At 42.4% G+C, this 17892-nt stretch overlaps 1 protein-coding gene across 1 annotated transcript in view; it reads right to left on the bottom strand.

Moving 5' to 3' along the window:
* Window positions 1-2746: 2746 nt before the first annotated feature.
* LOC124595630 (discoidin domain-containing receptor tyrosine kinase B-like) overlaps window positions 2747-17892 on the bottom strand; it is an 811748-nt gene continuing 796602 nt past the window's right edge. Inside the window, exons 17-21 of the mRNA XM_047134455.1 lie at window positions 16445-16651; window positions 5889-5981; window positions 5630-5771; window positions 4077-4226; window positions 2747-3966 (exon numbers count right to left, since the gene is read on the bottom strand). Of these exons, the coding sequence (XP_046990411.1) occupies window positions 3814-3966; window positions 4077-4226; window positions 5630-5771; window positions 5889-5981; window positions 16445-16651 (745 nt within the window). The 3' untranslated portion in view covers window positions 2747-3813. The remainder of the gene's footprint in view (window positions 3967-4076; window positions 4227-5629; window positions 5772-5888; window positions 5982-16444; window positions 16652-17892) is intronic.

Genomic DNA, 17892 nt, shown 5'->3' with positions numbered 1-17892 from the left:
GTGCATATTCCCCGTCCAGAGGACAGGATTCTGTACTGGGTGAACAGGATTCTGTACAGGGTGAACCATATCCTTCTATTCTGGTCGAAACCGGCGACCTTCATTGTACGATCTTTTACGTGGTTAAAATTTCTGAACTCTTGTCTCCATTATGATCGCCAATGTTAATCTGTAGTAAGTTTACGAAGCTCTACTGTTCTCAGTGAGGTATTTCTTAATTTCCATTTTAATTCCATATGTTCCTTGGTAAATTGGACAGAATAGTCGTCAATATGTAATGCTGGCTTATTAGAACATTTTTGAAGCTGAGATTTTAGAGCAGCGAACCGTCTGGTCTGGGGAGCGGCTCAGTCGCTCAGAACGGGTAGCCACTGCGTGGGAGTTGTCCTGATCATTCCTATGACTTGTCTTACTGCTTGATTGAACTGGACGTCAGCAAGATTAGTGTGGTCGCCACTGATCGATACAGAGACATTTTGTAGGTGTTACTTGTAGGACAAAATTCGAACGAACGTTACTTCTAGATATTTATGGTACGGATGTCAGAAGAGGTATCACGACTCTATAAAGACGGCAGCAGCAGCAGCAACACACAATTTGACAATGATCTAAGGGTACTTGGTTGAGAGCTCGTGGGTTTTTAACCACTTCACCGGTCATTAATTATTCGTCACTTTTAAAACAAGAACGTTATTTTCCTTTTTATATCTAAAGTTTACTTAAGTGGCAACCTTTTTTGGGGGTATTGATTGACATTTGATTTCGATCTGCTTCGTGCTCTCAGAAAGTTTGGGAGCCACTGAACTAAACCAGTTGCCGAGAGTGATTTTACCATTCATTTCGACGCATTCATTCTTTTAAGTTGCACCCTTTGCCGTTATTGAGGTGTACTGGAATTTAAAATGATGAGACAATGTCAATTTTTCACACAGCGAAGACGGAGCTTAACATAACTTTGACCTCTAATTTCACATTAGACGCACTGTTGTGGTGCCTGTTACGCCATGTCTTTGTAATTATAATCTGTAACTGCTGGTACGTGTGCACTTTTATGAAGTGACTGCTGTGCACTGTTTCTTTGACCCACTTTCGTGATTTTCTTTCATTTCCATCTGTCATCGTCTCATTTGCTCTCATTCTATCTCTTACTTCATCATTGCCTTTTTATCTATTCTCGAGATATTCTGATGCTCCTTCGTGAATAACCCATTTCCACGGCTATTAGTCGTCTTTTTGACGTCAGCGTACTCAACTGCAAATAAAACTTCTGTTTTCGTATTGAGTTACCAAATGATAGTGACTGTTACTTCTGTACTCACTGTACTCACATTTATGGCACTAGACATATAATAGATCTGTTCCGTCCTGTTGACAACACTATTCAATGGCATACGTCTTTTTACAACTTAAAAAATAATTTTGTTAGCCTAATTTACCAGTGTTGTAAATCTATCAATGATACATTCACCTTATAACTACATTTTATGTGGTTTCATTCAAGATAAGTGAGTCAAAACACATGGTACGTGTCACTAAAGTTGCGTTTCTGCCTAAAAGAATCGTTTATCCTACGGCAACACACCTCCAAATTAACTTAACTTGACTTCTTATAAAAGCATACAAGCCGTCTGTTGATGAATTTATAACTTTGACCCCGGCAATGGTGCTTCCTTTAGTAAAATGAGCCAAATCCAAAGTGTAGCTGGCTGCTGTTGTATGCCATAAACATTCTTTAACATTAAAATTTACTACATTTCACCAGATATGTAATAATGTTTGTCAGTGCTCTTTCATATAATATGATTGATTTTTCATGAAGTCAGCTACGTTTGTTTCATACATTTCGTCATTACTTTACACGTATAATATTGTTTACCTTTACTGATTTCTTAAAAATTTTGTTCACCTTCATTTTAATAAAATAATTTGCATTATTTCAATCTAGCTGTTTCCAGTGGTGCAGCATCTAAATAATGTTGTTCGATCCTCCTCCACCTAACCATAACTGTGTATCAATATGACTTACGAAATGTTATCTGGTATTTAATACTGCTAGTTTTACTGTTGTTTCTTGAATTTTATGTCATATTATCATTGTTGCGTCCGTTCAGTTTCTTTTATCCTACCTTCTATGCGTTTTTAACTGTCATGCCTTTTGACGTTTATAGATTTCTCACAATACTGTTTTTTTTTGTTTATCCATAACCACTTTCATCAAACAACAGTTACAAAATAATCTGCTTTATACTAGTACCCTTTTTTTTTGTACGTGGGATTAGTCTGAAAAATCTGCATGGCCTGCCCAAAGGTAATCATGCTGAATATCCAGTTACATATCTCCACAGAATTTTTTTACGCCATATATAATTACACATATAGTTCATTCTTGTTTGAAGTGTTTACACTATCCTAATAGGCCAACTACGAAAAAATGAGTTCGTTGATAAATTATAGTCTAAGTACAGTTCACTGTTAGCCCGGATCTTTTCTAAAAGGTTCATGAATTTCATGAATCTGTAAAAGGGACACAGTACATAAAGCGGTTGTTTGCAAACTCAAAGCAGTAAGATATGGTTCCTTATCACGCAGATCAGTATTTCAAAAAATCATTTAATGATTTATGTCATCAATCCTAGGCTTCAGCAAACGGAATTTGACTCAGAGTCACTGAAACGCAGTAGGAGACTGAAGGAATACAAGGTGTTAGCTTCTTTCAACATGATTCAAAGTTTACTGTTCCAAAATTATCAAAATGAACTACATCGACTTTTTACACCAGTAGATACGTTTGCTGTACACATAGAAATAACAAACGTTCCAGACATACAAAAATAACATGGGCTAGGAAATATATAATCAAGTGAATATTCAACAGACTATACATTGGAGTTAAAACCCATTATTCAAGCACTGTTACAAACCATGCAAAATCCGTATTGTCACTTTCTAAGACGGAAGGCACAAAGATAGTTACGAATAGTATGAGAAAATAAGGAGGAGACAGTAGCATGTGGAAACATAACAACGATTTACATTTTATATCAGTCATAGTCTTCTTAGGACTCTCACGTAAACAAAACTGCAAAAAGAAGATGTGATATGAAATTCTTGTGCTTAAAGATGATTTCGTACAAAATTAGCTTGTTATAAAATATCGCTAGCTAAAACTTAACAAATCGTTACTAATTTTATTGATGCTAAATATCTGTCAGAGAAAAAATGAAGATGTTTATCACTCCATCACAAGTATTGTCTAAGTGTTTAAGGAAACTTGGCATTTTCCCCCATTAATGGAGGGATCCAGTATTATTTACTAGCGCCACGGCGAAAATTCTGACACTCATTATCCTCCATAAAATCCAAAAATACCATTTCTAAACTTCTGCAATATTCCAACTCGAAAGTAGTCCACATAGTACTCTCAACCGTCACTTCTCTGTTATAACAGCCCACCACCTGAAAACAATTTCCCTTATAAACGTCTGATATGTGAGATTGTTCTGTTGCATGGATAGAATATCTTTTAAGCCCTGAACTGACAATTATGTTGTTAATGATATAGTGTTGACACTTCCTTTTAAACGAAAGAAAATGGATGATATGGCATGACTATCTCTGTCTATTGACTTATTCTTCCACCAGTGCTTTATCACATATTGCTTGAGCAGAATCTTCACAGTTCTTCCAGTAAAATTTCAAGCTTAATCTGTCAAAAAGAGGGTATATGCAGTAAATGACACTACCCTCCCTTCTAGGCACGTACTGATAATTTCATTAGCTCCAGCTCTAAAATTAGTCTGTGATGCTAACAATTCAATTCATTTCCGGTTCGTAACCAAGGTTTTTCCGTTGTAGAAACAGATGAATCTCCCGGAAGTTTGGTCTGTTGGATTCGTTCCTCTGCCAACACTCGCACATCAGGTCATATATTTCTTTGGGGCAATTCTTTGGCGGAGGTAGGAACATCTGAAACAATACATCAGTTTAATGAAGGCGTATCGTTGAGTCCCTTGCTACAATTGTTAGCTGTATCTGTGACGTACAGAGATCTACGGTAGGGATACTATGAACATTACCTGCTGTCCATCGTCTTGGTAGATGTGCGACACATTTTCTATTACTTTGTCATCACACAGCTCTTCAAAAGGCTGCTCTCTAGCAAATGTTAGTATTTCCCATAGCGTAACAGCAAAGGACCAAACGTCGCTCTTTGTAGTAAACTTACCCTGAAAAATCATTACAGTTATTAAAATTCTATTATTTAATGTATATTATTACTATATAGCATCAAGAGACAACCAAGGCATATAGAACTATGATTTTAGAAGGACATTTTTCATTCTCCATTCGGCAGCGAAAATTCGTAGAGAAATATTCTTCCACGACGTTGTCAGAGGTACATGAAAGAGAGTCACGTGTCGCCTAAAAGCACTTTCATAAATTCATTTTTCCACTCGTGTAAAAGTTTCTGAGTAGTTTGTTATACCAATGTTCTCTTCAACTGTCATAATTTTAAGCCTACCGCTGGAGTCTTCCTCCGAGTCAAGTCTTCTTCAAATCACTGGTTATACATTTCGGGCTGAAAGAAGGAGCTCTGGAGACAGAGACCTGACGTCACCAACTAACCCACAATCATTTACTTCAATCAAAATGATCACGAATACTTTCTTTTATATATATCGCTACTCTTATAAGCATTTATTTACGTTGAAGTAGCACTGCTCCTTTCCTATATAATATAGTGAATATATTCGTAGTAATATAGAGACTTGTTGTTAATGTATGCTGTTGATTTCGTGTTCGGTTTTCCAAACAGATTTCTAATTCTAGTATTTAATACATCACTTGCTGTAATTAGTTTTCAGTATATTTACCTGGAATTACTTTTCCCCAATCAGGCTACAGACCGTATTTAATCATAGGACCACGAATCATACTGCTGCTGGTTCCTATAACTCTGTCGTTTCGACTCCTGCTGCATTAACTGTTGGACTCTTTTTCAAAACGTAACCCTCAAGGTGACGAAATATTGCCTGGTTAATTTCCATTGGTATACAGGATTACAGTCAACTAAAATGTCTGCGAAGGAGTAACGTTATAGGTGACATGCTCAAACAGTGATAACTTATAGGGTTAAACTTTGTTGTTAATGTATCCTGTAAACTCCCTAGCAGAATCTGGTCTTCATAATTATTAATATGCAGTACAGTAATTTATTTTTCTTGGGTTTTAATGGCCTCATAAAATTACATGTCCGCACACCTGTTGTATTTCTGTATCGATGAAGTAAACTTAAAGACAAATTTGTCCGTTTACAAACAGAAAGCACAAAATTGTGGATGTTCTACAGTATTTCTCCAGTTCACTGTCAGTTAACTGTAAGGAAACACACACAGAATAAACATCACAGATTTCTCCCACTGTTCTCTGAGTTTTTGACTCATGGAGTTCGTTATTGACTAGAATAATGAAGTTTACCGTTCACTGAATTTGAAAATGGTGTCCGAAAGGTCCATGTATATGGTCGACAGTAAAAGTATTTGATTGCTTTGTTCAAATAATACATTCATGTGAGAGCTAGAAACATTTTTTTGTGCGTTAGAATCGAATCCAATTGTTTTACCCTTACCATTAGAATACTTTCCCAGGCCATCCATCTTATGGGCAATAGCGCCCATTCATCTACCTTGTAGTAATCGCCGGCGTAGATATTTCTACACATCGCTGTGTCAGAAATTTTTATTTCATAGGACAGACCAACGAGGCAGTTTCTGAAATCAAGCGAACAGAATATGCAGTGAGGAGTAACTTAATAGCAAATGTATTCTCTGTCATTCAGTTTCCACATGCAATTTTTGCTCAAATGTTGATCACAGTAGTCTACGAACCTTGCTGCCAGGTCTCTATGAACAAAATTGTGAGATTCTAGATACTTCATCCCAGCTGCAATTTGAGTAGCCATGTATATCAGGCATCCGTAGCTGCAACAGAAAAAAAAACATCGAAAAAGTTATATAAAAATTTTCCGGTGATACATGCAGCTTAACTAGCATGCGGTGATACATGCAGCTTAACTAGCATGCGGTGATACATGCAGCTTAACTAGCATGCTTGGGTGAGTCGGTGGATGCCGTTCTGTATGTGTAAATCTGCCTAAGGACCGTCAAGTGGAAAACATGATAAGAATTTAAAGGTTTGTGAATGTAATGGGTTTACTGCAAGTAGTAACTGCTTCTAACAGCTATCCGTACGTATAAGCGTCATTAATCATGTTTATGGAAGAGGTGTCACCAGTCATAAAGAGTTGTGCTAACAGTCGCTTTAATATAAACTGTTATTCCTCTTAGTTACTGTGTAAATTTTACTTTTCCGCAAAAATAGGCATCATGGCTTGAATGTGTTATCAACAGGTACATTGTAAAGGAGAAAGCATAGCCCATCTGTTGTTAATTGCGAAGTTATTTACTTTGTGCAACGACCTACTAACTTTGTATGCAACGTTTCTACAATTGTTGTACACATTGTTATGTCCCACTTTGCGTTGCCTACTGTGATATTGTACTAAATTTCCCATTTATGGCCGTCACTTAGCAGACAAATGGGTAGCAAAATTTCACATCCCCAATATTCCACATCCCCGACGTCTTCAGAATATTTAATGCCAACCAGCTTTCATTTATTTCTGCTTCTGTTTCTCCTTGCCCCCCCCCCCCTCTCTCTCTCTCTCTCTCTCTCTCTCTCTCTGTTCATTCCGTTGATGGAATTCTTAACCATTGTTTATATGTTTATCTTCCCAACTTCTGCTCTATGCACGAAACTTATTAAAAAAAAAAGCCGTAATGTATCTTTATTAAACCTTTGCCTGCTTTTAACGAGAAAATTCATCTGAAGATAATTACATCGTGGGCATAGTAATTCATAGACGTGCTTTTCCAATTGATCACTGGAGTTGTCAATTGACGAATGGTGATGCTTAGCTTTTGACATAGCACCAGTACCACTCCAGTGAGAGATAATGAAGACAGAAAAGAGGTGAGTGTGTCAGCTAATCAATTGATTCGTCGAAAGAGCATTGATGAGAATAAGGAGAGCAAAATTAGAAAAACTGAATCTATGTGTCCTTCAACCGGCCCGCTGTCTACTAGTTCAATTTTTTTCTATCAGAAAGTAAAGGAAACGACATCTTACTGCGCTCGCATCTGATATACATTCACGAAGAATGTAAGAAGAACTTAACATTTTGCATGTAGGGCATCCACGGTCGAAGTAATCTACACTCCTGGAAATGGAAAAAAGAACACATTGACACCGGTGTGTCAGATCCACCATACTTGCTCCGGACACTGCGAGGGGGCTGTACAAGCAATGATCACACGCACGGCACAGCGGACACACCAGGAACCGCGGTGTTGGCCGTCGAATGACGCTAGCTGCGCAGCATTTGTGCACCGCCGCCGTCAGTGTCAGCCAGTTTGCCGTGGCATACGGAGCTCCATCGCAGTCTTTAACACTGGTAGCATGCCGCGACAGCGTGGACGTGAACCGTATGTGCAGTTGACGGACTTTGAGCGAGGGCGTATAGTGGGCATGCGGGAGGCCGGGTGGACGTACCGCCGAATTGCTCAACACGTGGGGCGTGAGGTCTCCACAGTACATCGATGTTGTCGCCAGTGGTCGGCGGAAGGTGCACGTGCCCGTCGACCTGGGACCGGACCGCAGCGACGCACGGATGCACGCCAAGACCGTAGGATCCTACGCAGTGCCGTAGGGGACCGCACCGCCACTTCCCAGCAAATTAGGGACACTGTTGCTCCTGGGGTATCAGCGAGGACCATTCGCAACCGTCTCCATGAAGCTGGGCTACGGTCCCGCACACCGTTAGGCCGTCTTCCGCTCACGCCCCAACATCGTGCAGCCCGCCTCCAGTGGTGTCGCGACAGGCGTGAATGGAGGGACGAATGGAGACGTGTCGTCTTCAGCGATGAGAGTCGCTTCTGCCTTGGTGCCAATGATGGTCGTATGCGTGTTTGGCGCCGTGCAGGTGAGCGCCACAATCAGGACTGCATACGACCGAGGCACACAGGGCCAACACCCGGCATCATGGTGTGGGGAGCGATCTCCTACACTGGCCGTACACCACTGGTGATCGTCGAGGGGACACTGAATAGTGCACGGTACATCCAAACCGTCATCGAACCCATCGTTCTACCATTCCTAGACCGGCAAGGGAACTTGCTGTTCCAACAGGACAATGCACGTCCGCATGTATCCCGTGCCACCCAACGTGCTCTAGAAGGTGTGAGTCAACTACCCTGGCCAGCAAGATCTCCGGATCTGTCCCCCATTGAGCATGTTTGGGACTGGATGAAGCGTCGTCTCACGCGGTCTGCACGTCCAGCACGAACGCTGGTCCAACTGAGGCGCCAGGTGGAAATGGCATGGCAAGCCGTTCCACAGGACTACATCCAGCATCTCTACGATCGTCTCCATGGGAGAATAGCAGCCTGGATTGCTGCGAAAGGTGGATATACACTGTACTAGTGCCGACATTGTGCATGCTCTGTTGCCTGTGTCTATGTGCCTGTGGTTCTGTCAGTGTGATCATGTGATGTATCTGACCCCAGGAATGTGTCAATAAAGTTTCCCCTTCCTGGGACAATGAATTCATGGTGTTCTTATTTCAATTTCCAGGAGTGTATGTTAAATAAGAAGGAGTGCTGTGACTATTAAAAATCTTTATTCAAAGACATGACTGGTTTCAAAAAACTATATTTACATCATCTGGTGTTTATAGTCCGTCGATAAAAGCGATCTGTTTAAAGCTGGAAAAATCACATTTCCTACATTCAAATAGAGGTATTTGAAATTTCCAACTCGCACATGTGCTGACGTCTGCAAATGGAAAAAGGGAGCTAAGGCCGTTCGAAAACTCCAAAGTAGACAGCATGGGAAGAAACCGTTGCAGCTGCCCGTATTATTAAGAGTTATAGATACACTTGTGGGAATGTTCAAACATTCAAGATGTGCTATTCGTCTTCCTGTCTCACGGGGAAGGAAACAAAATTAAATGAATAAGGTTATAGATATCCACTTTCTTGAATACATTTCTTTTATGATGTAATGTCTCGATAATGCTTCAGACAATGGTGAATTGTTTCGCAGAAAACGGATTGCCTAAAGTAGGCCTTGTTGTTTATCGTTTACGACGTTCTGTATGCAGCGCAGATTCAGCATTGGTAACAAACATGAAACTTCTTTTTAACAATTTACTTCACTTACAGTTACTCATAACCACTTCATACAACTAGAAAATAACATATCAACTGGTACGAACCTGCCTTCCACATACAGCCACATAGGCTGCTGGTTAGCAATTACAGTCCACACAAAATAAATTCCAATGTTAGTAGTGGTAGCAAATAACGAAATTTTATTTGTTGTGTATATTGTCTTTTCCCTTTAGCTCTGCCTGCAAACGTATTTGACACATACATTGAACAGTCCTCCCCCTGTGTGTCCTCCTCTTCCTTCCTCTTTCTGTCCACCTCATCCTCCCACCTCTATCCGCTTGTGTCCTCCTCCTTACTCTCGCTATCTCTCTCTTCGTCTCCTTCTCCACCCCCTCTGTGCCCATAAGCAGGCCTATACTCATCCAGCACAACTCACCTGCCATGCACAGCAGCCTACATGTTGCAGCCAAGATGACTATTTGTTGCACCTAACATGTAGTCTGCTATTTGAAGCAGGTCCATTTGGCAGGCCGGTATTGTTCCTAATAAACATGCCTGTGATGTAGGGCACCCTTACGCCCACGACTCTGCTCCTATCTGAATTAAGAAGTTATAAACCCTACAGTGTTGATACTTGTGAGGCTTGTTTTCTGTCTGCAAATTTTGGGTGAAACCGTCCAGGGCTTGAGAGGAGATCCCAGACATACACACATATAACGTATAACAAATAAACTGTGGCAGGAAGAAGCCATCATTAAACATGTACTTGGTTTGAGGCTATAATGGACGTAAAATCTAACAACAAAGCTCTCACCTATGGCAAAAATCGCGCTATTCCAGACAGGTATCGAACAGAACTGAGCCTGGGTGATAAATGCGAGTACATCACTACGTCTTGCTTCCATGTCAGGCCAGAGTTCACCAATTACAGTGGTTGGTGAGTGGTGGTATGTCAGTTCTCCCCATAATCCACGACCAGATGTTTCCAGTGGGTGAGGGATCTGGACAACAAGCTAGCAAGGACAACAACCGAATATCTTCTGTGCCGAATAAGGTCAGAATTGCACGACCTACATGCAGTCTTGCGTTTTATTCGTGAGAGACAACGTCGCAGAGACGTCGAAGACTGGACAAAGCCACTGACCTGAAATGGAACGGCTGTTGTCGAGATTATCGACCTTGCAAACCAGACGTGATCGTGACGTCTAGTCACTGCCATTCCGTACCATCTCATTACGTGCTGGACCCGTATGAGAATGACAAACAGAATCTGGAAACGTTCAGTCTTCGGGGAGCTTCCACACACGGGTACATCCTTCGTGATGCTGCACACACAAACAGAGCTCATCAGAAAGGATAACGTGTTGTCAGCCCTCTTTCCAACGTTTTCGTTAGGCGCACCACTGTCGGTGGTCAAGGAAAGCTGCGGGAATAGTAGACGCCCTGACAGTCCGTGGCGCTCGAAGAGGTCGTCGCACTGTCCATGCGCATATATTTTTTGCAGAAGGCAATCCCATTTCCTGTATGGAGGTACTGAACGTGCCTCCAAAATCCTATACGATCGCTTGTGAGATCGTTGGGATCCTTCATAGTTTTGAGCACGCCGTCCTTGTCGCATGGATTCCGTATCTGCGTTCCAGTCGTGGGGTCCCGACCAGAGCGAGCAGCATTCTCGCGAAACGATTAATCTCAGTCTCCATGGACCTCGATCTGCATTTGCTAAATTTCAGCATGTCCTGGTGTACTTTCCTCCTTCTTGCAGGGGGTCTAATACGAATATCTCTAGGAGCCAATATTTAAATGCGGTATTTAAATCAGGAACCCAATATGTAATCTTTCATTGTATGCAGAATGTAAGTAGTGTTACTAAATGGTTCAAATGGCTCTGAGCACTATGGGACTTAACTTCTCAGGTCATCAGTCCCCTCGAACTTAGAACTACTTAAACCTAACTAACCTAAGTACATCACACACATTCATGCCCGAGGCAAGATTCGAATCTGCGACCGTAGCGGTCGCGCGGTTCCAGACTGAAGCGCCTAGAACCGCTCGGCCACCAGCGGCCGGCTAAGTAGTGTTACTCCCAGCTGCTTAGTGGGATTGTGCGGAAATGCTAACCACTTGCTTATCGATACATGCAGTACGCTTGTTGCCAATTTGACGTTTGTTTCATGCCGCCTTCTTGATATAGAAATTATTAAAAGTGCTTTATAATGACGACGCATACAGCAAACGTCAAATTGGCATGGAGTGTATATCGACTTGTTAACCACTCTGAGCAGGTTTTGGTGGTATGGCTGATATAGGCAGTACATGAGTGGTAAAGTTGACTATGCCTACGTAGGTTTCTATGAATGTATGCATTTCATGCCCTGCAAGAATTCTAATCGCCTAGGTATTTGTGGAGAGGAGACCTGTCAAGAGTATTTCAAATAGAATAGAAAGATAGCTGTAGAAAGAAGGACTAAATAAAAATTAACTTTTGAGTGTATTTAACAACTCCAGGTAAACTGTTACTAAAATCAAACGACGTTTCATAATCGTAAGGAAAGGCAGAGATGATTCGCGAGTTAAGTTCCACTTTCGATGGCAGTACAGATAGCACTTAAGATATCACTAAGGATGGACACTGACCGCCTCCGTAGCTGAGTGTTTAGCGCGGCCGGCTGCCATGCGAACAACCCAGGTACAATTTCCAGTAACGCTAGGGATTTTTCATTTCTAGGAAGTCTGGAACGGGGTGCACTCAGCCAATACAGTTGCTACCTGACGGAGCAGTAGCGGCTCCAGGCAACAAAAATTGACAACGACTGGGAAAATGGTGTGCTGGCTCCATAACGTGTCCTATGACGCCATTCAGAGAGGCTGACACGGCATTCCATTGGTACCGATGTGTGCGCCAGGGCTTGTACACGGGGATTATCTTTACAAGCACCGAAACTAGCCTCATATTTGAAGTAGAGGCTATACTTGCATTCACCAATGCCAACTTTTTGATTGTAGTTCCAACAGGGAGTCAGTATTCTTCAATTTAGAACGGCGCCTTTCCCATTGGGATTCAGTTTTCCCTCTGTAAGGCAAATGCTCTCATCTTGTACCAGTTATCTGCCATTCTCTTTGTATTATTCAACCAAATACGTCACTGCCTTTTCTACTCTCTTAATTGCTTGTGTTCTGATGCACTTCTCTTTCAATGTCAATTGTTCTCTCACCTCAGTTGCTGCTAGTGTGCTCAGTTCAAACACACCTTGGATTACAAAATCACGTTATGTAAACTGTGTTTCTCTTCCCACTATAAGTACTACATCTTTTAGCTATTTATTTTACCTTTACTTTGTTGTTTGGCAATTTTAACATCAGTTACAGTGGCTGTTCTGTGTTCACAGTGTTTTTGAATCACATTTTCTCTTGTCACATCTACTACCACTTTCATGCTGTCTGATTCATTTATATCCCTCTTATTGGTTTAAAGTGTACGATTTTCTCATCATTCTCTCGTTAATAGGTTACATGACCCAAAGATACTAGCCTTGCATCTATAAACGGAATCCTTTCTCTCATATAACATCGCGAATGAAATTCTACTCCTTACAAAATACAGTCAATAACTTGACACACAAAAAATACCTTCCACAATCACTGTTAATACACACGAATTTGTATGTAAGAACACAACACAATTGCGTACTTCTGCATGTGCCCTATCAGTTGTACTTCCATCAATTCACTCGCTAATAAACTAAAATACAAGTCAACGTGATCTTATAGATTGCATTGAAGTCATCGAATACAGCTGGTCTTTGCTTTAAACAAATCTGCCTTCCCTAGCGATAACAACAAACACTATTAAGCATTTCCTGGTGTAGGGTTTCCTTTAACCTTACATCCTTACCTATATGCCACAAGAAAATGAACTCCGAAAAAAAATTCATTCACCACGGAGGAATTACCTGAATGCAACGCACATTGGTAGGTGTGATGTACGTGTACAGAGAAGTAAATGATTACAACTTCAGAAAAACTGGGCCATTTATTTAAGAGAAGGAACTTCACAAATTAACCAAGTCGACAATGTGTTGGTCCAGCTCTGGCCCATATGCAAATAGTTATTTGGCCTCGCATTTATTGATAGAATAGTTGATTGTACTCCTGAGGGCTATGGTGCCAAATTCTGTCCAACCGGGGTTTTAGACCGTCAGAACCTGGCCTTGCTAGAGGGCCCTGCTCATAATGCTCCAAACATTCTCAATTGAAGAGAGATACGGCGACCTTGCTTTCCAAGATATGAATTGGCAACCACGAAGAAAAGAAGTAAAAACTCTCCCCGTGTGCTGGCGGGCACAATCTTGCTGAAAAGTAAGCCCAGGATGGATCGCCATTAAGGCAACGAAACGGGGCGATGTAATCGACATACTGATGTGCCGTAATGGTGTAGCGGATGACAACCAAAGGGATCCTGTTGTGAAATGAAATGGCACTCCAGTTCATCAGTTCTTGCTGTCGGGCCATATGGCGGGCGACAGTCATATTGGTGTTCCTCTGGCGTCTGCGATACTCGAGTCACGTGCTCGTTGGTCATCGGGGCTAATTTCGAAGCAAGACTCTTCGCTTAAGGCAATTCTACTCCCGTCGATAAGATTAAAGGTCGAAGATAAATCTGGAGAGTCTCCAGACAATGATAGAATGTCAACCTCACTGTTGCCCACCATACGGCCCGACAACTAGGAGTGATTATCTGTCGTGCCATTTTTTTCACACCAGGATCCCTTTCGTTGCGACCCGCAGCACAAATACTGCACAGCCGTATGATACCGATATTCTACGCGCCGTTCTGCTGTCCTTCATCGCAAGCCATCCTGGGCTTATATTTCAGTAAGATAACGTCCGCTCGTAGCCGACGACAGTTTTAACTGATGTCTTCGTACTTGCCAAGTCCAGCCTACATCTACATCTACATTTATACCCCGCAAGCGACCCAACAGTGTGTGGCGGAGGGCACTTTACGAGCCACTGTAATTACCTCCCTTTCCCGTTCCAGCCGCGTATGGTTCGCGGGAAGAACGACTGCCGGAAAGCCTCCGTGCGCGCTCGAATCTCTCTAATTTTACATTCGTGATCTCCTCGGGAGGTATTAGTAGGGGGAAACAATATATCCGATACCTCATCCAGAAACGCACCTTCTCGAAACCTGGACAGCAAGCTACACCGCGATGCACAGAGCCTCTCTTGCAGAGTCTGCCACCTGAGTTTGCTAAACATCTACGTAACGCTATCACGCTTACCAAATAACGCTGTGACGAAACGCGCCGCTCTTCTTTGGATCTTCTCTATCTCCTCTGTCAACCCGACTTGGTACGGATCCCACACTGATGAGCAATATTCAAGTATAGGTCGAACGAATGTTTTTGTAAGCCACCTCCTTTGTTGATGGACTACATTTTCTAAGGACTCTCCAAATGAGTCTCAACCTGGCACCCAACCTTACCAACAATTAATTTTATATGATCATTCTACTTCAAATCGTTCCGCACGCATACTCCCAGATATTTTACAGAAGTAACTGCTACCAGTGTTTGTTGCGCTATCACATAATCATACAATAAAGCATCCTTCTTTCTATGTATTCGCGAAGCATTACATTTGTCTATGTTAAGGGTCAGTGGCCACTCCCTGCACCAAGTGCCTATCCGCTGCAGATCTTCCTGCATTTCGCTGCAATTTTCTAATGCTGCAACTTCTCTGTATACTACAGCATCATCCGCGAAAAGCCGCATGGAACTTACAACAGTATCTACTAGGTCATTTATATATACTATGAAAAGCAACGGTCCAATAACACTCCCCTGTGGCACGTCAGAGGTCACTTTAACGTCTGTAGCCGTCTCTCCATTGAGAACAACATGCTGTGTTCTGTTTGCTAAAAACTCTTCAATCCAGCCACACAGCTGGTCTGATATTCCGTTGGCTCTTACTTTGTTTATCAGGCGACAGTGCGGAACTGTATTGAACGCCTTCCGGAAGTCAAGGAAAATGGAATCTACGTGGGAGCCTTATCTAATATTTTCTAGGTCTCATGAGCAAATAAAGCGAGTTGGGTCTCACACGATCGCTGTTTCCGGAAACCATGTTTATTCCTACAGAGTAGATTCTGGGTTTCCAGAAATGACATGATACCGAGCAAGGTCGCCGGATTTCTCCCCAACTGCAAAGTTTCTAAGCATTATGGCAAGGCCCTCCAACCACCTCGGAATTATGACGATCTAACTCGTCGGTTGGACTGAGTATTGCACGACATCCGTCACGACGACATCCAGCAACTCGATCAAACAGTGCTAACCGAATAACCGGTTGCTTAAGGGCCAGACCTCGAACAATGCTTTATTGACTGGGTCAATGTGTGAAGCTCTTTCTCTTGAATAAATTCTACTATATTTTTTTTGGAAATTATAATCATTTGTCTGTCTGTAGGTGTACATCACACCTACCGATATCCGACCCATTCGGTTAATTCCTTCGTGGCACGTCGTTTTTCTTAGAATGTATGCAGAATGACTGGCTAGATCAGGGTTTCCCAAACTGTGTTCCGAGCAATATTGTTGTTCTGTTAGGAGTGAATAAGTGCTGCACGAAAGACTATTAGTAACGTGGCGTGTTTGTTTGAACAGTATCCTTATTTTTCAAAATTTTACTATGAATTTTGTGGTATTACTTATGATCTGAAACTGAAGTAATCACTGAATAAAATAAGTTTTCCTCATTTCCAAAATTTTGTTTATTTCATTAATCTTCAAATTAAACATCATGTTCAATCAAGGTACCAGGATTCTCAAAGAGGCCTCCATTAGAGACAAACTTGGAGAACCCGTGCATTAAACACAATATGACTGATAGCCCTAATGTAGCCATGTTAAATAAATAAATAAACAACAAACTCTGCATTAAGAAAACAACGAAACGTGTGGGCTTCGGGTTGTTTTATTTTTATTTTTATTTTTATTTATTTGATTTTTGAGCACTATGGGACTTAACTTCCGAGGTCATCAGTCCCCTAGAACTTAGAACTACTTAAACCTAACTAACCTAAGGACATCACACACATCCATGCCCGAGGCAGGATTCGAACTTGCGACCGTAGCGGTCGCGCGGTTCCAGACTGTAGCACCTAGAACCGCTCGGCCACCCTGTCCGGCGCTTCGGGTTGTTGCTGACGGTACCTGAGGGTGCGGCCGCGGCAGGAGGGCGGCGGCGAGGTGACGGTGTCGGCCAGGTGCTCCTGCAGGAACTGGTTGAGGTCTCCCAGCTGCGAGTACTGCACCACCAGGAAGGCGGGCGAGTCCTGCGGCGCGCTGGCGCCCAGCAGCTGGCACAGGTTGGGGTGCCGCAGCCGCCACAGCGCGCAAGCCTCCTCCTGCAGCCGCAGTCTGCCGAACGCCAAAGCACACGCTACTCACTCTCATCTTTCCCTCTACTAGAAAATGCAGCGAAACATAAAACTAAATTATGTAATGCCTGGAACTAAATCTCGTTACGTGGCTTCAACGCTTGTAGTTATACAAGGGCGTTCAATACGTATTGCAATTCTTTTTCCTTTTCTCGGCCAACCTTCCTTGAAAAAATGCAGAGTTTGGTGTGACACACTTTGAAATATTCCTGTTTCAGCCCGTATAGTTTCATGAAGTTACAAAAGATGGTTGCGCTACATGTAGTCTTCAAAATGGCGTCTTTAACGGAGGAAAATTACAAGCAGAGAGCGGCAATCGAGTTTCTTCGGGTGCTCCCAGAATGTCTACGCGGACTAGTCAGTGAACGTAAGCCCAATGAGTCGTTGGATAAAGCGTCTGTCATCATTGCATCAAGGTCGCGCAAACTGTCCCATGTGCTGGCCGGCCGCACACAGTTGTGACTCCTGCAATGTTGGAACTTGCGGACACTCTCATTTTAGGCCATTGACGGATCACAATCGGGCGCCTTGCTGTAAAGCTGGAAGCCTCTGTTGGTAGTGCTCACTCACTCATCCACCAATTGGGGTAATCAAAGGTGTGTGCCCGTTTAGTTCCTCGCCGCCTAACAGAAGACCATAAAGAGCCACGAAGGACCACTTGTGCAAAACTGATTACACATTTCTCGGCTAATCGTGACAAACTTTTGTTGAAAATCGTCACTGGCGACGAAAGGTGGGTTCATCACTTCGAACAGGAAACAAAACACCAATCCATGGAGTGGCACCACACCAACTCTCCTCCGAAGAGAGTTCATCCACAACCCTCCTCCGAAGAAAAGGTTCAAAGCCACACCCTAAGACGGTGAACGTATGGCGAATATCTTCTGGGACTCTGAAGGGCTTATTCAGTGTGATTTCCTCCACCATGGAGTAACGACCAACTCTGTAACGTCTTGTGCTACCCTCATTAAATTTAAAAAACGACATCAGCGTGTTCGTCGTCACAAAAAATTCAAGCTAGCAAGCTTCTCTCTCTCCATGATAACACAAGTCCACAAACCAGTCTGCGCATCACAGAGGAGCTGACAAAACTTCATTGGAGTGTTTCTCATGATCCAATGTACAGCCTGTATGTCGCAGACTTCCTTCTCTTTTGCCCAAAGAAAGGTGTACTCCGCAGGAATAAGTACGCCGATACAGCACGGTGTCAGGTCTTCTCAT

The sequence above is a fragment of the Schistocerca americana genome, chromosome 1 (genome assembly GCF_021461395.2).
Source record: "Schistocerca americana isolate TAMUIC-IGC-003095 chromosome 1, iqSchAmer2.1, whole genome shotgun sequence".
Classification (NCBI taxonomy): Eukaryota; Metazoa; Arthropoda; class Insecta; order Orthoptera; family Acrididae; genus Schistocerca; species Schistocerca americana.
This window is presented reverse-complemented; position numbering and strand designations above follow the sequence as displayed.